Raw genomic sequence first — 23,851 nt, 5'->3', positions numbered from 1 at the left:
TCAAAAGTTTCTGACCAGCTTTCATCAGAACCCAGAGAAACAAAATGATCTTCAAGTTTATTAGCACCAGCATCCTTTAGGCAGATACGTATTTCAACCACTTTCTAAACTGATCATCCTACAGCTAAAGGACCATAAATATTGTGTCACAAGCAAAAACTGCAAAGTCATTTAGAGATCAATGGAATGAGGAGTAATGCAAGTTATATTTGTTAGTCCTCCTGAGTCTCTCAAAATTCAAACATGAAGGATTGACCCTATATACATCCTGTTTTGAAGTGTTTCCAAAGAAATGGACACCAGTTCTCATACGTTACTGCTATACCCCCACAATTTTACACAAGACCCTCTGTAGGTAGCAAAGGAGAAGCGGTGACCACCTCATATGCTCCTTCCTTTCCCTAGAACAGTTTACTGCAAAGTTAATAACAATGTCAGAAGCATTATACTCTTCTGGTTTTCCTGAACTGAACCTGCTTTCTCAAGGAACAGAGGAAATGTTAAGCAAGGAACATGGAAGGAGACAAAACTCTACCCATAACACCTGCTAGGATCTAGCACTCCCTTCCAAGAGCAGAAGGAACAGAAAAGTCTCCCCACTCAGATAGTCAGCAACCTTTCTCTAGTTTCCATCTGAGTTTATTAATGGCCTGTTTACTTGATCCTGTACCAATACTGCCCTTATGCTTAAATATCAAAGAAGGGGAAGAGTCATTTACTTCTAGTGTACTCCAAGACATCAATCATGGTAACTCTTGGCCTTCTGGCAAACTAAATAAGCCAGACTCGGTGGGTCCTCTCTGGGCCAGGATCCCCATTCATTCTCTGCACCTGTTCTGGCCTGAACTGCTCTATATGAGCTACTCTAATTATACATCCAGGATTTTTTACTAGTGCCTTGGACAATAGCATTTATACCCTCTTCTCTTCCATTATCCAGCCTGTTTGCACATATTACATTTGCCTTTTTCACAGGCACATTATGTCAGCATCTTGGTCACCCTTGCCAGCTCCCTTCATTTAACAAGCTTGCAATTACAGCAGGAATATTTTATTCTCCAAGTATGCGAGTCTGCTGTTTTTCTGATGAAACTTATCCTGTTTCTCTTACTGTAGCCTTCAAGGACACCCAGTTCTGCTGCATATCTTCAGCCTCCCAACTCTAATATCAGCAGCAGCATTTTTAGCGTACTTTTTGTGCCAGAATTGCTTATAAAAACATTAAACAAGACTAGTACTAAGAATCATTCTCAAGAAATGTCACTAGTAACTTCCTACTATTACATTTCCATCCACCACATCACTGTTTACTCTTAAGTAGCCCATTCAATAGTCTGTGAATCTGTTTTTCTTTTCTAGCTTTATTGATAGTTTTCCCAAATGACACTGTATGATTTTTTTTTATGGCCTGGATAGATCAAATCTACCACCCTTATGTCACCTTCACATAAAACACCCCAACCAGCTACAAGGGCAGGCCTCAAGATCACTGTGCAATTTGATCAGCTCTGCTAGAGGTAAGCAAAGGACACTTGCATCTACAGAAACAGGCAGAATTCACTGCACCACTTCACATTTGTTCCATGTTTACATAGTTCTTTCTGTAAATATTTCAATAATGCTAAAAAATGTTGAATCTGTGAAGATAGATTCTTCTAAAGCAAGCAGACAAAACCAACCCAAAACCTGGTAGTCACTACGTAGTCCTGGGAGGCCCAGGGAAACAGCGTGCAGCAGTGACGTTGCCTTGGGAGAGTCGGGGGCTGCAGCAGTGGATGGGACACGATCGGTGTCTTAGCAAAAGGGGCAGACCCACGGCACCCAAAGAGAAGAGCAGCTGCAGAAGAACCCTCCAGAAGGCAATGCAAACTGCCTTTTCAAAGTCAGGCAAGTTTACAAAAGACTAAAAATCCCCCACGAGGATATTTGACAGCAACCTAAGGATAACATCAGCTTCTCCCCATTTTTAGGAAGCATGTTCAGACTGCTCCCTTCAGCAGGACAGTGTGTGCAGATGGTACCATCGGTACTTCCTCTCTCCCCCCATTACACACCTATCTGCAGACTCATCAGCATCTGCTTTTTTTTTTTTTTTCCACTTTCTCTTTGTAACCCATTCATGCCTTTTAGTTTGATTTCAATCTCTCAGAAGCCACAAAATTAGGTATGTTTGTTGAAATAAGACAAGTTTAACAAAACCAGAATGTGTGCAAATACTCTTCAAAGTATTTCAGACCAAATGCAATGAAATCAAATGACAGTGCACTCATACACTTCCCGACAGTTACATAAACTCAGCTGTTAAAATTACATGCCATTATATAACAGGTGAAAACAGGGGCTACAAACCTGACACCGCAGCAAGCAGCACATGCTGACAGGGCCTTAAATGCTGATATTGAGGAAAAGCTGTGATGTGGCAGAAGAAGCCAGTATTTGAGACTCCACTATAACAAAGCAAGTTTACTCTTGTAGCATTTTATATGCTTTAAATGAGCCATCATACTAGTATGAAATAAACGGAAATAATGTTCTGACTTCTGTCTCTATTTTAGGGCAGAATATCTTCTCATGTACTTACATCAAAACAGCACAGATTTAGTTTCACAGGAGTGTAACAAAGGCATCCAGTTACTATAGGTGCAAGGAAGGTAAGGCTGCCCCAAACTCAGCTTTGGTCAGTAATATTCTGAGAAATTAATAAATTGTTCCAGAGCTTCATGCCACTATACTTAGTCAGTGATCTTTTGGAGAGACAAGGTGCAGCACCACCAAGCTGCTGTGGTAAAGCCAGTCAGTAATTCGTAAGAGGGCAGATGACAAAATACAGCCCAATTAGTTTAAGTGTCCGGAAGTTATTACTGAATTAACCATATTCTAATAACTTCCCATCAGTAGTATAGATTTGGAAGAATTTGGGGGTTGGAACTAGATGATCTTTAGGTCCCTCTGAACCCAAACCATCCTATGATTCTATGATTTCAAGTCCTATTTATTCAAGTCTTATTTTTATGCCCTGTGCAAGACTTGAATTACATGACTGAAAAATAACTGATTCAGAGACAAAGCAACAAATTCTATTTATTTTTCATTTCATTAACTCCAAAATCAGTCCTCTGTTCTTAAGCAATACTACTCCAAAGCAAAAGTTAAAGACATCTCCCCACTTTCTGTGAATTCAAACCCAACTCTGTTCTGTAAGTTAATGAAAGTCCCCTCCTTGATCCCCCTATCCAAAAGATCCCTTATGCTAATCAGAACAAAAGACATTGTCATCTTCTAGTCCAAAATGAAGTCCCATGCACGGTTTAAAGGACCCAATAGAAGTGCAGTATATACAGCTCTACTAAAGAGAAACTCAACCACAGCACAAGGGGTTCAGCTTAGAACATTTTAGGAAATAAAGAATTAACATAACTCCAGAATTCTGTAACACATCCACCTATAAATTTACCTTAATATCTCACCTAAAGAACAATGAATGTATACTTCTTGCATTTTAAAATACAATGTTAATGTAACGGCTGGCAATTTAGGATCATTATTTATTATTACAAAGCTATTATCAGCATGAAAATATGCAGAACACAAATGTGAGCTTGTGATTAAATATACCATAGACATTTGCAAAACTAACTGAATCATAAATCACTACAAATAAAGTTATCGGGAAAGGGAAATTTTTCAAAGCTATGTAAGCAAGAGCAAAGCATAGCTTAGGGTTAGTAAAGTATCCTATTATGAGAGATTGCTGTAAGTCAAGTCTTGGACTAGATCCATATTCCAGCTGGTATGCTGCTGGGAAGAGTCGGGCTGGAAAAGCAAGTAAGATGTAGGCATGCTGGTAGCATAACATAAGATGGTTCATACAACACTCGCCTATACTACATTTTGCTCAAGGTAGAGAGAAAGGTCACTGTTAGCAGAAGTTTAAGAAAACACTCAATGTTGAGATGAAGACATTTAAAAAAGTATGGTATGTGCCTGCAAAGGAAGCGAGCTTTTAATTTTGAAAGTTCATCGAAAGATGAAAAGAATCCACATCTTTATAGCATGAAGATAATTTGTAGCTAGAAACCATGCTAATTTTCATTATCACTTCATTGATTTCTATGCATTTAATATGCTCGCCTGCAGCTAGTATAGATGACAGACAGCATTACTTTGGAATTGTCCTGAGTTTTTAAAATCTCAATTCCCCTCTAGAGAGCTTTTTCATTTACATATTAGTCATGTCAGAGCTTACTGGATACATGCTAGCCTTCTCCTGAAGCAGAAGTGCTTTACCTGCCCCACCTGTAGCTACCACATTGCACTGGTTATCTCCTCACTGTGACATTCCCCAGACATTAACTCCAAGCGAGGCACAATTCTGCAATCCTATGAACACTCCATTTGACACAATAGAAATCCCAAAGACAACAGATCAATGAGTGTGCAAATGTTGGCATGTATAAGAAGACTTACAGGATTAGAGTCTCTTAACGTTACAGTGCAAAGTATTTTGGGGATCAATTTTTATTTTGTTGAATTAAGTTCTCCAAGAGTGAGGTGTTAACATATTTTACATTTTAATAAGTAAAAAAACAAAGTCTTAATTTTTACGTTTTGATTTTTTTTTTTTTAAGTAAAAAGCAGTAGTTTTAGCTCCCAAAATTTTTTATTCCAGGCTAGAAAAGTTTGGTAAGAGACTAATGGCAAACCATATAACCTATCAGTAAGTAATTTTTTTTTACTGTGCCAATATGAAAATCTAATATAAATAATAAAAAATAATAAAACAAAGCTGCATGTTCACAGAAATGCTTTTCTTAACTAAAAGGTCAGACTTTATTCATGAAGGATGCTACTACTACATGCTTTGATAGAATTATTTGTTCAAAACATGGATCGGAGAAGTCAAAAAGAAAATACACTGCTTTCAAGCATGTATCATCAGCAAGTTAATAATATACAGACATTCTGTTTATGGGAAATACTCAGCTCTTTATGTTTTCAAAGTAAGCCACTCCTTTACTTTTCCATTACCAAACTTAGGCAAGTCAAGAGCTACTGACTCATTAAGAGAAAATCATTAACTTTTCCTATGGAACAGCAAAGATTTAGTCACTTGACATTTCTAACACCAAAGTATGTTGCATCTTCAAGGAACACAAAACAAGCACAGTTTGAAAGTGTTTTTGTTATTGGTTATATTAGGCAGTTTGGCAACAGCCAACACCAGTCTAACCCAGTATGGCTGCAGTCTGTTCAGTTTTATTCTTCCCTTGATGTGCCTGTCCAAGCACTTTGACCCTGCAGTGAGCTGGTTCAGGAAGTTAAGCTGGCAAAAAACCTAACCTTACAAAAATAATCACATGGTGAGGGCAGGGCAGCAGCTGAAATGGTTTGGATAGGCTGGCCAAGGCTGCTAATGAACTATATCAGTCATTTATGTATTTCTCCCTTTTTTTTTCCTCCACAACAAGATGTAAAACCAAACCTGTTACTACTGGACCAGGAATAAGGGAAATAAGGATATAGGAAATGGCTGCTTATCCATGGAATCACCACCTCTTGCTTTCACAAACATTCAACAAAATACTTTCAAATCTGAAAGCATTCCAAGAAATAATTGATTAGAAGCAGCTATTTTCAATCTCAAAAAAACCTGCTTGAATGACTTACCAGAAACATTAATTGATGTTCCTGCATCAATAATTCCACTGTTAGGCCTTACACAGTATCTACGTGGTGCTGTGGTCTTAACTTTGAAGCACACATTTCTGTCTGTAGGATTGCCAAGTTTCAGGTTTGTAGTGACAACATCTGTGAAAGGACCTGAGGAAGAGAGCAAAAGCAGACTTGAAATCACACAGAAAGTATTTTTCAAGCAGAGGCTAAGCAGGCTCTAAATCTCTGTTCACAGATCTTTTAAAGTAATTCGATGTTCGATTTCCATCTATGGCACACACAGATAATTGTGCACACAAAGCTGAGGATGCAGTGAGGCCTTGGAGCATTGTGATGTGCAGCATGCTTCGACACTCACAGCTCAACAGCTGAAGTTGATCATTAATAGCAAAACAAAAAGGAGGAAATCATTTATACATGGTGCCAACACAACAACATGGCATTCAAACGATGCCAAATTCTCTGCTGTTATCTCAGTTACTCCATTCTAACTACTGAATCCCAGTAAACCCAGGCTTACAGATACCATATATACCTATGTTATAGATGATAAATAGGGGAGTACAGTACAGTATGTTAACTAGAAAGGGAATAACAAAAAAACTGTCTACTACAGATTTATCTGCATATGCAAGCTGTACCTCCACAGAAGCAGGATTCCACTAGGTATTTAGAAATGCCTTACCATAACCAGCAAGATAAACATTCAGTGTGCATCCCCCTTTTCCTACCAAGTCTTAGTTATTTATTTATTTTTAAAATAATTCTCTTGGCTACTAGAAATGATAAACCAGGATAAACCTTCACAAAATTGCCTACCTCACCCAAGAGAGGAAATAGCCATGTGGAAACAGGAAAATTCTTGGATGCTGAGAGCACTAGCAAAGATGTCTACATTAGGAAAGCCAGAATCAAACCATTGTTAAGTTCTGCAACACCAAGTGCAGGCAAATCAATTTCTCACAGGCTCACTATCTAGTTTAAACTGCCAAAATCCCTCAGGTTAGAGGAAAGGCTAGTTACTAATTTTCTACAAGACACTGATAAATCAGACAGGTAGCATGCAACTGCAGTGCTTGCTCAGATGATAAAGAAGCAAGATTAAACAAAATATAACCACACTTTGATCAACTGTCTTCTGCATAAAAGGAATTAATTTGATTCCTGAATAAAATATCTTCATCTATCCTCAGGAGTAAAAGCAAATTGGTCAAAAAAAGCATTGAACCTTTCCTTGCAGAAATGACAGCCCTAAAATTTAAAAAGAATGAATGATGATGATGATAAAAATACCAGCAACATTACACCATCGTCCTCCTGCAGCATGGTTAGCTTAAAATAATTTAAGGTTGCTTCTTTTTCTACAAATTTATCACAAAAATATTTCTCCTAAGATGACATTTAATATAGATGTAAAAGTATTACAGTCCTGCAACCTTATCCTTGATCCAATTTGTTTTAAGTAATTAGAATGGGGGGGAAAAAAACCCAAAACAATCACATGCACACAAAAAAACAACCAGACAATGATGTAGCACCATTTCTATGTGCACTCTGAACAAGCCAGCTTTGCATTTATGATGCAACCCGGTAGCAAGCAAGCAAGCAAGCAAATACACAAATAAATAAATAAATAAATAAAATCAAAGCAATAAAATTTTCAGATCCCCTAAAAAAGATTTCACTAAACCTGTGCCTGGTGAAACACTGAGATTTGAAAGAAAATGAAACACAGCTGTCAAGTTTTCTCTGTGTTCTGCATGCAGAGAGAGACTTTAACGGAAAATAACTGGGCAGAAGCAGCCACGAGTTGTTAAATAAGTTAAACAAGCCAAACTATCAGAAAGATCCAGCAAACATCTAGGTGTGTAAAGACAGTAGCAGATCTTCAAGATAGCTTTAACGGGGAGAAGCCTAACATTTCAGAAAAAATTACTTGATGCCTAAGCATTAAGAATGTGTCTTTAGTAAAGAACTACAGCTTGAGCTATTCCCGCACAGAGAGAGGGTCGTCTGTACAAAGCCTGACATATGCAGCTGCATCCTCAACAGTGCTTTACTAGTCTGCATGCTGGGATAGATTTCCTGTGGGAAATACCATGTTTTTACTTGGCTGATCCATGAATGCATGCGGGATTTGTGTGCCCCAGCACAGAGCTGCTGTTTGTAATAGTAATACGACAACAATTCTGTGTGTAAAATAATTTCCAAATGGTGTTACTTATTGCTAACATAGACCATACCAAAATATTTGGCAGCAAAACCTTTCAGCAGACGGAATTAATTTCTTCTTGTGTGCTTGATGTTTCCTCTTCTTTTCTGTCCGCTAAACTTTAAACAGTTTCTTTAGATACATTTTCCCCAAATTACAGGTTTTACAGATCAGCCAGCACAACTGTACTAGAAGCCTGACGCCTGCTTTCAGCAACCTTGTGCGCAGGCATACAACTTATGGCACTGCTGTTCAAACACTGTATGAAAGCAGAACAGAGCAGGCAAATGCAGGATTAAAGTGCTATTATAGGTGTTTTGAAGCATGTAAAAAAGGAAATAGACAACAGAGTATTACTCAGGGGTAATTAGGGCATGGCAGTGAAATATTATCAGTTTGGTTGGCCTGCCTTTTAAGAGCAAGGCCCATGAACTGTCAACTCAGGCTGAAATGAAACCTTGATAGCCTATTGTTAGATTACTATAGCCTTGGTTAGACATTTTTGGGGGAGGTTGGGGTATGTGTGGGAACTGATCCCAGGATAAACACAAGCTAATTCTGTACTGGACATACAACTTTGCTTTCCAGCGTCTGGATTTGAGTACTGCAGGTAAGGTTACCTTGGGTATTAACAGTCTTACAAGACACACATCTACCCTGGTGCTTCATTTTTCAATGTAAGGCATTAGGACTCTGGGAATCATACTCACAGATACAGTAAGATAAAACGCTCTATACTTTTTTCCAATGCCTTCGTCCTCACTGCATGTGGATGGACTATTCATAATAGTATATGCAATATCTGGATAATGCCTGTACCTCTCTAAGGTGGGCTATGAGTGCAATTACAATCAGACTGGTGCATCTGGATGGTACTTGAAATAAAAAAAAGCAGCAAGTTAACTCTGTAGTGAAGACTGACCCTTACTGTGTGCTTAAACCAAAGCCACACTCTTAAAAACCACAACCTTTATTTCATAATGTTCAAAACAAAATAATGTATTTTTGATTGCTCTTAATATTTCTATATAATTAAAACTTATACTAAGGTGGTATGCTTTCCAAATAACAATTCACACTTGTTAGGGAAAAAAAAAAAAAAAAAGAACTATTTTTCTCCCGTGTTTTCAAAGATCATGAGAAAAATGCCACTGGTGTCATTCCAAGGACAAAGTTATGGGAAACTCAGGGTCTGCACATGCATTATCTGACATGGGGTTGTCATGGGAGCAAGCTGTCTAGAAGGAAGAATGTAGTAAATTGAACTTGGCAGTGAAAGTTTGGAATATTCCACAAGGGCCTGATGACTTTTTCCTGCCAGTTAGAATAAAGTCAACTTGTGTTAATGCAAACTGGGCATCTAGTGACATGCAAACTAGCAGTACTACTTAAAGAAAACATCACCTCATATACTCATGCAACAAAAACCAGTAAGAGGTATCATGGTTTTTCATAAGGCCACTTTTCAGCAGGGTTAGTTTCAAACTACAGCTGTAGCTTTCCACACAGGAGCTATGCATACAACTCTTCACATTTGAAGATCACAGCATTATCTCAGAATTTGCCATGCTCCATTTCCTATTCAAACACCAGTGCTGTATCAATCTTTTTCCTAAGAGTGCCATTCTGCAGTGTACTGCAATATAATATCCCAGATCATTTTAGTAATAATACAAAAGCCTGAGAATTAGGCCAAAAGAACATGATGTCAACTCTATTTAAATTTTAAATAATTCTCATTGCAATAAAAATTGCCTGTAATTGTACCAATAAGTCCAGGGTGATCACTTTTTGATCAGCACAGTACTTGCTGTAAAGCTTACTGCCACTCACTACTCACAGTAACTACATTACGCAGCTACAGCATTTGTACTGATTCTTAATATAATTGTTCTCACCTTAACTAAAATTTCATGCTTTAGTATGGCAAATAAACAATCCTCATACACATGCGCTTTCAACACAACAAGAACACCACTGCAGCACTGTTTGGCATGTGAAAGAAGTTAGCACAAGTATCAGCAGACATAAAGCTTTGATGGCACAGGCTCAGGCAGGAACATTCAAACCAAACAGGCAGTCCTCTGCAGATTTGTACGTGCAAATACTACTACATCTTTATAATTAACTACATGCATTATAGGTGGGCCACAGTCCCAGGGTTGCTTTATTTCTGCAATGTTCTGTCTCACTGCTGAGAGGGGAGGTGATCTGACCTCTCATCTCTACCTACTGCTCGTGCTAGCTGCACACTGTTCATCTGCTTGTGCTGAGCTGAGCCAGGGAGTTGCTTGGGCTGAAAATTAATCCACTTGCAAGACAGGGAGGGGGCAGTGGGGAAGAGAAAAAGGAGAATCAGTTTTCAGCCAGATGAAGCAGCACTCAGACACTGGCATCAGGGAAACTGCATCTTTCTGCACAGCGTTCTGCCAAATTAAGGCAACAAGGTCTCATATTTAATAGGTTAAAACTAGCACATCTGGGCTTATGCACTGCAGTCACACTTGTAGTGTTCAAAGTAATTAAGGCACATGCCTAATTTTTTTGTGTTTAAATCTAATGCAAATTCTCATCTGTTTAAAGCCAGACATCCCCTAAAAAATTTAGTGAACTGGTGCTTATTAGAGCAAAAGCACTACAGGAGAACATGATATAATCATAGTCATATTAAGCTGTCAACCATTGATAAACAAGACTAAGAATAAATTCTCATCAAGCTGCCCATGTTATTCCCAGAATGTTTTAGATGCACTTTCATCATCTTTCCCTAAACAACTTTTCTATTAACTCAGCACCACAGACACGTATCCAAAAGCAATTGGGAACAGGCTGAAATGCAGGCAGAGCTTCTACTGAGTCAACCCCCCTTGTACTGCCTTTGTGGAAAGCAGTGGAATGTGACAGTAGGAGGGGAAGGATGTATTTCACCATGGTTTAATCCCATCGATGTGTCAGATGAAAGTCATTAATCACCTGACATATTAATCAGCCATAGAAAGGTAACCAAGGAATCTTTAATAAGGGAAATGATGGAAAGCAGTAGAGGGGAAACTTAAATTGTTTTGTGGCTATTCTCAAGAGCTCAAATCTTACACATTGATGTGTCTGACTAGTAGATGTCCACAAGGCGCAATAATTTATCCAGTGAAAGAGCCAAGTTGACCCTGCATGTGTGAGATGGGGGGGAGTCAGTGGGGTGGTGTGAATGTGATACTTCAGGCTCCTTTCCTCATCACACACACCACACTGGCTCCTGCTCCCACAGCATGAAGAGCCTCCCCACCAGCTTGGTCAGCCCCTCAAACCGGGGATGCACCTCTCTCTGCTCTATCACGTATAAACCTACTGCAGCGTCCCAGCAGGAGTGCATTAGCAACACCAGCAAAACCATCACCACCCAAGAACAGAGTCATCTCTCCATGTGAATGTTTCATCCTTTCTCCGTACAACTTTTCTTATCATCATATCCAAGTTGTTTCTCAGTTCCTTCGCCATGCCTCTGACAGTACCCAATTTATTTCCAATTATTAGGTACTCTGACAGTACCCAATTATTTCCACAATTTCTCCTGGCTTTGGGGGTGTCTATCAGCAATAAAGGAATCAATAACAGGTGTAGAACTTGACTTACTGTACAATTCTTTTTAAAGTTATATGTAAAGTTGATGACCTTTTTTAGATAAATAATAAAATGAAAAAAGCAGAAATGTCAAGCAAGACATCTTGAGCTATCAGCCAGGTGCCTGTGAATCAAGAACACCCAAGATCCAATTAAACTCTCCCACCATCTTACTTGTCTTTAGACAAATCACTTAAGGGCTTGATCTTCTGCTAGTAAGAGCTGTAAGAGTTGCTAGCAACTCCAAAACAGAAGCAGGTTTGAACCCTTACAGTTTTCCTCTCTGTGAAGTCAGGAGAATACTTATCTAATTACAGATTCTTGTGAAGATTAATGTTTTAAAAAGCACTGTATGCCAAGTTTTAATCATCATCATCATCATCTGGCTCTGGAGACATTCATAATTAAGTGAGAATCCACAACTTCTGAAATCAAATAAGTCAAAGAATGACAAACAAGAAGTGCCTGTGTTCCATAAACATCTGATTTAGCAAGTAACTCACTGAGAGGACGCAACAACCCCAAATTAGGTAATTATTTTTAAGAAAAACTTAGGCTGATCTTAATCCTTGTGTAAACTACTCACAAATGGTTCCATTTCAGCTCAGATTTCAAATGGAAGTAGCCAGAAAACCCCACCCCCGTGGAATCAATTTCTTCACTCCTACCACAACTACCCTAACATGAAGATCCCTTGAAGCAAAGTAGCTGGAAGGAAGTGGTCATTTCCACTTCTGTGTCAAGCAGTAGAAGCCTTGATGAAAAAACTATTACAAAAATAGAAGTGCCATCCAAATCACTCCCCATGATGTATCAGATGCAGTGGAGTAACTTTTTTTTTAAAAAAATATGTAATCAATAAAATTATCTAAGGGGAAAAAAAAGATGATGTAGAAAACCAACAAAATTACATGATCCAGATGCCAAAGTTGGAGCAAGGTTGCCAGCAAATGACTCCATTCGGATGGATTAATCACTGTCCTTCTCTGGCCTATTTTGGCACAAACTATTTTTTGCCAGAGCACGCTTCACACTTAATGGGGAAAAAAAAAAAAAAAACAAACAAGAAAAAACAAATAAGACTGAAGACTATTTTCAGTGTATCTATTAGTATGTAATTTTTTGTCATCTTTTATTCCTCAGAGGATCATTAACAGTTTGACTTCACAGTTATAAGGACTGAGAGGCCACACATAAGCTTGCCAAGAGAAATGGAAGAATATGCCCTGCAAGTCATTTTGGTACCAGTGTCATTTGTTTTTTCCAACTGATCTCTCCAGAGTTTTATTACACCCAAACATTACTTACAGCAATCTTCAGCAACAAAATTGCACAACATGAAATATTTTCTCTACATCCTAAACTTAAAGCAGTTTTCCACACGATTGCATAAACAAGAGACTGATAGCGGAGCTGGCTAGCTTTTAGAGGTATATCTCTGTTTCAGCTATGCTTTCATATCCTTTTAGAACTGAATGCCAAACATATTGTATTACTGTGTTCATTCCACTCACAAATATCGCATGTACTAACTCTCTCCAGGTATGAAAACAGCTCAGAAAATAGTGGCATACTTCCTTTTGATAGTGGAATAGTAGCTACATATCTTTCAATAACCATGACATAGTAAGACCTACTTATAATCAGATACCTACTTATTCTACATGGCTAGAAGCCTCATTCATGGGGATTGCTGGGTGGATATTGAAAGAATACCGAAACAAAGCACAGGCCCCTAGGGAGAGTGGGGATGAGGCAGCAGAGAGCAGAGCGCAGCATGGTGATGGCCTGATGTGCAAGCTTCCCTGGAAAAACCAATGCTAAAGACTGAACATAAAGTGTCTCCCTGGAAGAAGCACTGTGATTTTAATCACCATCCCAAACCACACTTCTTCCTGGTCTAATTCCATCACTAATTTCCATTTCAGATGCACATTAATACGGTAGGGAAGGAGCAACTTAACTACTCTAATTTTATGCTCATATATACTCGGGAATTTGATGTGTAACTTAAATAGCAACTGAGCAAATATTTTAAGTGCAAAACTATGCATAAATTGCAAATACCAGAAGAAATATGCAAAATTAGAGATTTTGGGATGCACAGTGAGTAGTTTTTCTAGTAAGTAAAAAAAAAAAAAGTAGTAAGAAACTAATTATAGCTACAAATAAGGAAGAAATCTTGAATTTGACAAGATACATTTCTGGGGAACCACTTGAAAACTATCCTATTTATTGTGCTTCCAGAATCAAAGGAAAAAAAAAATACCAAACCAAACCAAATCAGCAATTTAGTCAGAAGCAGTGAGAAAACTTAGTAAGGGAAAAAAATACCTGACAGCTCATACTGTCTGGCATAGAACAAGATAAGAAATGTGAAGTTGTATTCTCCAAACCTAAACTTCTGTAAGCATTATCTGCACCACCATATGATGCCAGTAATCATCGTGTAAAAACAGCTACACAAAAAAAATATAAAATGTTACTGCTGTTACGCCTTCGTTCTTAGTCTGGTGAAAATGTAGGAAGGCCAGAAGACATTGCAAACCAGAGGAAATTATGCATGCACATATTTTGAAAAGATGCAAAATACATTGTTAATTCACATATCACAAGAAGCAGCAGTTGCAAATATAAACAGGCAACAGTGGCAGTCCAAACATGAAACTGCATACGGGAGGGCTCGACTCCTGCTTGTGAGAAACATTAGAAGCACCAGTAAGGATGAAGTAACTGGTGAGACAAAAAGGAGCAATCATGGGAAAAACAAAAAAGTGCAATTTTTTTTCTGAAAGAATTACATAGTCATTTGACATGCCTTCTATAAGCACAACTAACTTGAATTAGGTCTTTAAGATTGTTTGCAAAAACATAAGGTTTGGCTCCACAGTGAGCCCCACACCTACACAATGTTATAATTTGCAACGTAAGTAACTGGATCACCAGGCAAACCTCCCCCTTCTCTATTTTTTCCATCCCCTGTGGAAACCAACCAGGGAAACAGGATTAAATTTAGAACGATAAAATCTTTAATCCATAGCACCATGGTATGAGGGACTTCATTTACAGCTCAGAGAACCAGACACTAAAGTAGTTTAGTAAAGAGATTATTTTCATAAAGTATTTATAATAATGTGGGATAAAGTACTGCAGGCGGCAGGAGTACCCAATCTGTACAAATGTTTTTGAGGCTGGAAGAATTACAGTTGAAGTAAGGAATTTACAGAACACCTATAATACAGAAAGGATAGACTCAGTCTGGATTGTCTTGCTAGTGTAAACACTCAATCACTTCAATCCATGTGCATTTTAATCCTGCATTGAATTAAACATGGCAATGGTGATTTGCTTTGCATACATTTTCAATGACAGCAAGATTGTGACAGCTGTTCCAGACTGATGGCACAAATACCTCTTTATGAAAGGTTGCCTAGCAGGCCAAGTCTTAAATTCAACAACATCCCAGACATCTCAGAAAATATCCTATATGCCTCTACAGACATCTCAGCCTACAAAGCAGGTATGAAGGGATTTATATATTGAAGAAATATTGGGTCAAGCACCAGAGGAAGAGCCTTGGCATAGTCTGGCCCCTAGCTTAGATAAACTGGTATTTAAATATTCACATATGTACGTAAAATAGGCTTCCTTTCTGCCTCTGGTCATCACACAGGAAGACAATCAAAGGAGGCTTCAATGTTACTTGGGGTAGGAACTGTCACACCAGTGTCTCAGCCCCTCATTCAGTGAGGAGAGGTCTAACTGGGAAAGAGTTCCTGACCTAACCAGATTCTCACTTAAATCAGTGAGGATTTACTGGGAGTAAAAAAAAGAAACGGCTTGCAGCAGCATGATGCTAATGTTAAAGATCACATTCTCTACACATACAAAGATGAAATTTAAGTCTGAAACAACAGCTGTTACCACAAACAAAACTGTTGCAAACATCATCAATAAAGCTTTCAAAGCCAACCAACTACACTGACAGAAAAAGTAAAAAGGCTGTTATTGTACCAACTATGAAATGCATTCAGTAGTTATTAGTCGTTCCCAGCAGGGAGCAAACATAAGACCAATATGGTAACAAGATAGTAGAAAATGAGTGTGACTGCAAGATGTGGGCAGAATTAGCAAGGGTCATTTGATTCCTGCATTGTCTCCAGCTAGGCAGAAAACGATGTTCAGAGGCACTCTAAAAGCACAAAACAAGACCAACCCTTGGTCACGCAGTTTTCTACAAAAATTGCATAATAACATATGTAGAAGTTGCTCATTTGATGCAATCAATACCTTCCAGAGCTGCATGCACACAACAAATTAAACTTCCTTTAAAATTGGATATTTGTTCATAGATATAAGCTGACCTGCGCTTATAAAGTTGGATCATTCGCTGTGGTGATGATGCCTTTTTTCCAGTTGAGTTTCAAAACAGATCTGACAATCTGTGTAAAGGTTTATATCCTGATTTTTACAAAATTAGAAAATCACATTTTCTGTACTGGAGTGCAATTAAGCAAAACTGAGCCTTGTATTCAAAGGTAGCTAGGCTATTTTAAAAGTAAAACATTGCATGATTACTGTTAAGTTTTTAATTTATAAAACCTGTGAAGTGAGGAGAAAAAAGGAAACAATTTCATTTCCAATGAGAAGAAACTATCGGAAACTCCTGTGCAAATTTCTATTCTAGATTCCTCTTTCATGGGTGGTAAGACACTGCACATGGCATGCAGGGTAGCAGCTGGTAAATACAATTTACTGCTAAGCATCTGTGTGAACCTGCACCCACTATGATACATTACCTGCGTCTGTATGTTGACATGATAGCCCCGATCCTAGGACTTACGAGAGCCACCCCTGACCTTACGCTTATGTATCTATTTTCAATATAGTTTGTTATCAGATATATTTTCTGAAGTGATGAATAGGACATGTCCCATAAACCAAATCAGACTGGCAGTCTGCCACCCTGATAAGCTTTAAATAACAAACTCGACAAACTTTTTCACGTATCATTGCAATGGTTCCATAGCTCAAAGTGAGCTGAAAATCGCTGCACAAACATGAGATTCCCAAGGAACAGGAAATTATGAATGTATGTGTTGCATTCCTTAAAACAAAGGCAAGCAGTCGATCATATTAAAATCACAAAATCCCCACAAAACTAAGAGAAGTAACCGCCAAATAACAGTTGCTCATGCTGATTTATCACTGTATTAGGACCTTCCTTGAAACAGTAATACTTCGATCCCATTAGTGCTTGTTACTTCACCTGCAATTTTTAAAACCTATGCAGTACAAAATTGTTAAAAAGCCCTTAACCCATAAATCCCATTGGCCAAAGCCTTCAAGCAGATTGTGAGATTTCTGGAAATAGTCTTGGGAGACCTAAATACATTCAATAAATTTAATTGAAAATGAAGCTAAACCTTCTTGACTGCTTCGCACATCTCAAGTAATTGTTATTTGGCTCCCTAACCATCCTATTCAAAGTTTCAAATTTCTGTTAGCCCCCACACATATAATTCCTCCCCCCCTTCCCAGTGGAGCTGTTAGTGCCATGTCTCTAGTGTACAGGACTATCTTCATCTTATTCCACCTTTCAAAAAATGAGATATTACATGAGACACTCACAATGCATCACTATCTTGCTTTTATCTTCAGCTCCCTTCCTCCAAACACCGCTCTTTTGCAGTAAAGAGTCTATGTAAAGCCATGAAGTAATTATAAAACTAATGGCACAGGTGAAATCAGAATAATTCAGTGAGATGCAGCAAGTCTGTACAGCTATAATGAGCACTGAATAGAATAAGCTGTTGATTTTTAGACAAGTTGCAAGAATACCGAGCCTAACATGAACTGCAAATATTTAAGTGTCACCAGAAAATTACTAATTTTGTTTGATAGTTGGGCTATATACTTAGATTTAGGAAGACCTCCTGTTATTTAAATATTATGTCTTCTTTTTAACTGGATAACTTGATAATCAAATTTAAGTAAGTAGAGAGATGTGAAGGTTTACTCATATTTAATGCAGTAACAATACTTTTACTAGGAATCAGGCTAGACAAAGGGAAGCACAGACTGATACATTTTCCAGCAGAAAACTAGGTAGCCATTGACACAGCAGCCTTCAAAAGAAATCCTAGTACTGACTGCTATTATGCTGTGAATACCAAGAAGGCTCTAATAGTTTAAAGAAAAGAGCATATAAATTTTCAGCTTAAAAGATGCTTATTAATTATACTAAACAGGCAACTTCTCACAACACTGCCAGTATTTTACATTCTTAAACACAGCCTGTTCCAGTGGCAGTGACTAGAAATCCCTATTTATCCAATACAGAACAGAATGAGCACAGAGTCAAATCCCTCCAAATACCTTCAGTGCCGGAGTGCTTCAATCATTACAGACCAGTCATGACAGGGACAAAGATGTAACTAGACAGTTTAGTTGCAGTGTCTAAGTCCTTAACCTCTCTTCTGAGACTTGACAACTGCAGGTTCAGTAAAGCCTAATCTTACGTCCCAAACGTTACTGAACTGCTGGACTGAAGCGCCTTAGCCTGATATCCCGTAAGAACTGGATATTCATGTCAGATATAAGAGGTTTTGCACGCCTACACTGCAATGAACAGATCTGACTATAGTTTACACAGACTTACCCGAAGGAGCACAAATGATCTTGCTTGGGAGTGGCAGCCACCTAACCACAGTAATGCAGGTTACACAAGCTGCATGGGTCTGTGGCTGAACACTAAATATTTCACTCACTGCGCTGCAGATGTACTGTTGGACTGAGCACATCTATTCGGGCTGAGCCCATACCTTTGGACTGCAGCTCCGATGTACCCAGGGGATTCACCTGAGCCAGTGACAGGTGATATCTTGGAAACAACACTGCTAGGCCTCAGGCCAGGTCTGAATCAGTACTATTAGGACTGGAGAGTATTGGCTATTCTGGTTTATTATTGTGCCCTTTGCAGAAAGAAAAAGTTACACAGTGACATATTGCATACATGCAGGTGCAAAATCATATACTGGGAAGAGGAAACAGCATTTCCAATTGGCAGCAACTTCCACGGTTTTGCGAAGAATTAATCCTGCGTTTGGCAGTACTGCTATTGGCCACTTGGGGAGCACTGCAACAGAGTGCTGAGTCATAAGTCCAGCCTAACCTGTAGCAAACCTCTAAAAACGTTGCTGAAATGTACCTCAGCCTAAGCCACGTCCGTTTTTCTGTGTCCCCTACTAAGCACCGCTCCTCTGATGGTGTGCATCTGCAAAGAATGCAGCAACATTTCAAACACCTAAAAGCCCAGGCAAGTTCTAAAATAAGTTATACTCTAACAAAAATTTCACTTGCTGACATTAAACAAATGATCTCTATTCCAGATGGGCACATTATGCTGAAATGACAGATCGGCCTCACTGGGTAGCCATCCTGTGAAAGGCACGAGGCACTGCCCTACAGCACAACTGTGGCACTGTAATTAACAGCTGTATCAAAAAGCACCTAGCAAAAGGGAGCAGCATTACACACCCTTGTCTAAATTTAAATTTAGTAGTTCCTAAAGTCAGAGCCTTAAATATTGTAATCTAACTAATTCTTGGCAGATTGTTGGATGTTATCTCCTAGATTAAAAAAAAAAAATATATATATATATATATAAACGGAAATGTTGTCATTTATAACAATAACACTCTTTTTCACCATTCATTACCAATAAAGTCAGAGTAATAAACCTTTAGTTCAGTGCTTTCTCACCTAGGCTGCAAGTCTGCAACAACCAAGAAATAGAGGAAGTCACTGGCAAGACAGTAAAGCTCCTATTTCAAATGGCATCAAAGACCAGGGCAAGGAAATGGGCACCTCCGGCCACATAATGGTGTCCTGCCTCCCACTATTCACAGCTGCATCTCAGCACAGCACATGCTGATACTATTTTGGTGCACGTGTGTTATGGTGTAGGAGATGCGAGGCGGGGAGGAAAGACAACCCCTGCTCATGTTCACATGCTGTGAAAAAAAATTCCTGCATGAAAAACTCCTTTGATATTTTTGCAAACAAGACACAAACAGTATTTTAAAACAGAGTGCCAAACGAATTTAGAAAATTCACTGTGAACCAAGGGGCTGCCAAAGCTTCTTAAAATAGGTCTTTCAACCCTTTACCAGTGAAGGCGCTGGCTAAGAGAGAGATGGCTGCGACCCCATAGTGACTGGGGCATGTTAAAGAACAAATCCTCATTTTTGTATCTTATTCCCCATATAATTTTGTAAACATCGTACCTCCCACTAGATTTTATATCTAAGAGCTATACAGAGCACTTTAACAGCATCAGAGCTAACTATTTTCTGCTTTTCCTACCTGTCTGCATTTTGACTAGGACCTTTATCCATTCCCAATGATTGAAAAACTTGGTTTACACTCCTCCTTCATTGACATTGCTGCCCTACATTAAGCACCAGATCTTTCAGCGCACACCAGCGAGGAAGCACAACTGTACCAGTTAGCAGTGCTACTGACCTCTGTCAGTTTGCATCTACTCATACAGTGCAAAGCAACACTCTGGAAATAAATGCAACTATTTACAAAGGTGAGAAGATGATTACTGCCATATTACCAGGCAATATGCCACCACAAAACCAGTAGGACAAGAAATGCTTAGAGCAGTGTTTACTTCATGAATACTTCAAATTGGCCTTTCCTGAATGAAGGACAGTGGTCAGCACTGCTTGTTAGAAAGGACTGTAAGAATTTATTGCCAAGGCATATGAATGCTATCCATAGCATTAAGTCTGTTTGAACATTAATATTTAAGCATACTTTTAAACTAAGCCATTTAATAGCTGCAGTGAGTCAAGTAACATTTTATGTTATAAGGAATATACGCTGCTGGCTAACGACCTGGCAACCAAAATCTATATGGTTAGTTGATATAACTTCAACAGTTACTGATTATTTAGCCCAGAATCCAAACTGAATGCCAGGCAGACTGACAAGTTATCTTTATTTCAACAAAAAACAGAGTTTGGCTGGGTTTATACCTGCCTGTGGTGAAGTAAAAGAAAAACCCACCAAACCCTGAATCACAATTATGTCTCATTAGTAAGTCAGTGCCAATTAAGGCCCCACTTTTTGCCCACCTGAGTTTGGATTTGCTTGCTTGTTGAAAGCAGTATTATTCAGAACAAGAGCTGATTTTCATCTAATCATACTTAACATAAAGAATGTTAAGACAGTAGTTTCCTTCTTAAGCACGTTTGATACTGCTGCCATAACAACATGCAAATACTTCAGCTTACAACAAAGATATATTCATTCGATCCAGTGTTCATTACCATGCTTTTTGATAAGCCCACTTTATATTATTACATCCGATATATATATATTGTGAAAAACAGGTAAAGACTTCGCCTACATTTTAAAGTGTAGATGAAAGCTTTTTAAAGAAGTATTATTTTTACCAGAAGCCAGTAAATAAATCACTATTTTTATAAAAAGCATATTTGCCAGATATTCAAATGAACCTATAAATCACCTCTGACTCCAGTAGCATAAATAAACTTGCAAAATGCTTATTTGTAATCCCAGAATATTGTGTTACAGTACTGCTGTCAGGCTACAAGTCAGGAATTTCAACGCTATCAAAAATCCAAACCCATTCACGATTTTTATTTAAAAAAAGGATGGATTTTCACACAAGCAGAGTATTCCCGACTAATTTCTCTAAATGACTTGTCGAATTATACTAACAACATGAAAAAGCCACGGAGCGCTGCCCAGCACCTGGCCAGGGGCCCTGTGTTTTCTGTCAGATCCGGGCCGAGCCGCCCGCACACACTCCGGGTGCCCCACGCCCCGGCTGCGTGACAGCGCGGGGAGGTCTCGCCTCCCCCCCGCCACAGGGCCGGGGGGCTCGCAGCCTGCCCCGGCATCAGCCCAAAAAGCCGCCCCCCCTTCTCCTGCCACCGCACCTCCGCGGAGGCCGAGGGCTGCTCCCGCCGTCTCGGGTATTTCCCCCCTCCCGGGCGGCCCCTCGGGGTGTGTGTGGGGGTGGGAAGGATCGGGCGCTGCCCGCAGCCCCCGGCGGGGGAAGGTCAGCGTGAGGAGAAAGGGGCTTTTCCAGGTCGGGCTGCCCCGCTACGGGCTGGAGAAAGCGGCGGCCGGGACACCCCCTCCCCCCCCCGCTCTCCCCTCAGGCCGCCCTCGGCCCTGCAGCAGCCGCCCGCGGCGCGGGTGGGGGCGGGAGGCGCAGCCGCGGCGGGGGGCAGGCCCGGCGGGGACCCCCGCGCCCCGCTGCGGCCCCGGGGGGCTGAAACGAACAACGGGCACCTCCTCACCCCGCGGCAGGCGGGAGAGGCCCGGCAGGGCGTGGGGGCGGCGGCGGCGCTGAAGGACATTTTAGCGGCTGGTGCCCAGCCCCGGCCCCCGGAAAATGGCTGCCGCTGGAGCGGGGCCGGAGAGCGGCCGCGCCGCCGGCCCAGCACGGGGAGGCAGCGGTGGGGATGGCGGTGGCCGCCTCGTACCTTTGAATTTGAGCTCGTGCTGCGGTTCGAGGCTGAGGACCTGCTCCGCTTTCGCCATGTTCCTCCTCCTCGGCAGCAGTGGCGGCACCAGGCGGAGAGAGGAAGGGACGGGGAGGGAGGGGAAGGGGAGAGGGAGGGGAGGAGGGAAGGCAGGCGGGCGGGCGGGGGACGGACACGCCCGACCGGTTTATTCACCCCCCGGAGCGTCTAAGGGAGAGGCGCTGCGGGCGGCGGAGCAGGGCCGGGCCGGGCGGGCGGCGGCTCGGGGGTTTCGCAGCGCGCACGCTGCCCGGGCAGGGACGCGGGGAGAGGGCGGGAGGCGGGAACGGGGGCGGGATGATGCAGCACGGAGGGGCCCGGGAGAGGCGGTGGCTGACGTCTGCCGCCCGCCCCCCGCCGCGGCTGAGGGGGCCGGCCCGGGCCCGCCGCCCGACTGCTTCTGGCGCAGGCGGGCTCCTCACCTCTTCTGGGCGCTCCTCGGGCTCGGGCCGCCTCCCCACACCGGTAACCTGATGGGTGAGGAAGAGGTCTAATTAATATTCATGAAGTCTAATCATCATTGAAAATCATGATTGATAATAAATGCCGTTTTATCCGGGAGCTGCCTGTTATTTTAGGCCGTGACTCGGTCTGTGTCGCCGCAGGGCTGCCCGGGGAAGGGAACGGCAGCCCCTGAGGCGGGCACAGCTGCCCGGGACCTTCCGGCGGGAAACGGGGGGGGACCCACAGCCAGGGCTGGGCGGGGTGGCCGGGGCCTCAGGCTTCCCGGTGTAGAACGACAGCCTGGGGCCACGGTGGTGTGATTGCAAGGCTGAAAAACGGCCACCACAGGACCAGGAAATCCTGGTAACTGGCATCAAGCCACAGGAAATACTTACTTTTTAATAAATAAGAGTTTCAGGCCATTTTAGTGATTTTAAGATACCCAATACCTCCCCCCCTTCTTAAGTAAACTGTAATTAAAGTTTTGGTGTGTTATGTTGGGGTTGGTTGGGGGCAGTTCTGTATTGTGTATGGTTTCTCAGTTTTTGTTCCTTGTTTTGGTGTGTTTTTTTTTTTTGTCTAAATATCACGATTTTTTTTTTTTTTTTAAATTTCGAGGTTAGTCTTAACATAAAAGACTTTATCGATAGCCTTAGGCCAGTGTAGTTACAATAGCAGTATCCTCCCCAGTTGTTTTAAACATTCTCAGTTGTTCTTAAATTATAAACCATTGCTGTAACCAAAGTCAGCAGTAGGTAATAATGAAGCAGGAGTTTAGGATGACCATGTTACCAGCAGAAAGGTGCTGGTCTTAAAAGCTGGTAATTTATATACAGCAGAAAGTACTCATTAAGCAACTGGACTTTAGGCATACAGGACTTCAGGAGGAGATGCCCTTTGCAGAGATTAAAACCAAGTGTTTAAAAACAATCAGCTTCCAAAGAACAGCAACTGAAAGTATTGAGTTATGTTGAGTAAGTCCAAATCAGGGCTGATTAGCAAGGAGGTAAGAGGTGAGTAAAAATACGGTAAAACATTGTGAAAATTCATTTCATCACACCAGTACCATCTGTGTGATACCGTGTGCCTCACACAAGTTCCTTATCCCATTGTTTTACATTGTAGTTGCCCAAAATGGATAAGATATCTAAAAAGATCTGGAATTCCTAAGAAGGTTCCTCTAGTTTCTGGCAGTAAAAGCAATGGCAAATGACTGATGTATATGTTAAAATTAACACCACTAAACAGGATGATGACATTCAATGCTCTACGCACATCTGTAGTATTTATACATCTCAACACTTCAGCTGCTCTTGTCCATGATAATCCATTTTCC

The 23,851-nt window shown here is 40.7% G+C and overlaps 1 protein-coding gene across 1 annotated transcript in view; it reads right to left on the bottom strand.

Annotated features, from left to right (window-relative positions):
• VAPB (VAMP associated protein B and C) overlaps window positions 1-22,360 on the bottom strand; it is a 39,895-nt gene extending 17,535 nt beyond the window's left edge. Inside the window, exons 1-2 of the mRNA XM_042800756.1 lie at window positions 22,033-22,360; window positions 5,668-5,820 (exon numbers count right to left, since the gene is read on the bottom strand). Coding sequence (XP_042656690.1) covers window positions 5,668-5,820; window positions 22,033-22,090 — 211 coding nt within the window. The 5' untranslated portion in view covers window positions 22,091-22,360. The remainder of the gene's footprint in view (window positions 1-5,667; window positions 5,821-22,032) is intronic.
• Window positions 22,361-23,851: the final 1,491 nt, after the last annotated feature.

This window comes from Tyto alba, unplaced genomic scaffold (assembly GCF_018691265.1).
Source record: "Tyto alba isolate M040663 unplaced genomic scaffold, T.alba_DEE_v4.0 Super-Scaffold_33, whole genome shotgun sequence".
In the NCBI taxonomy this organism is placed as follows: Eukaryota; Metazoa; Chordata; class Aves; order Strigiformes; family Tytonidae; genus Tyto; species Tyto alba.
This window is presented reverse-complemented; position numbering and strand designations above follow the sequence as displayed.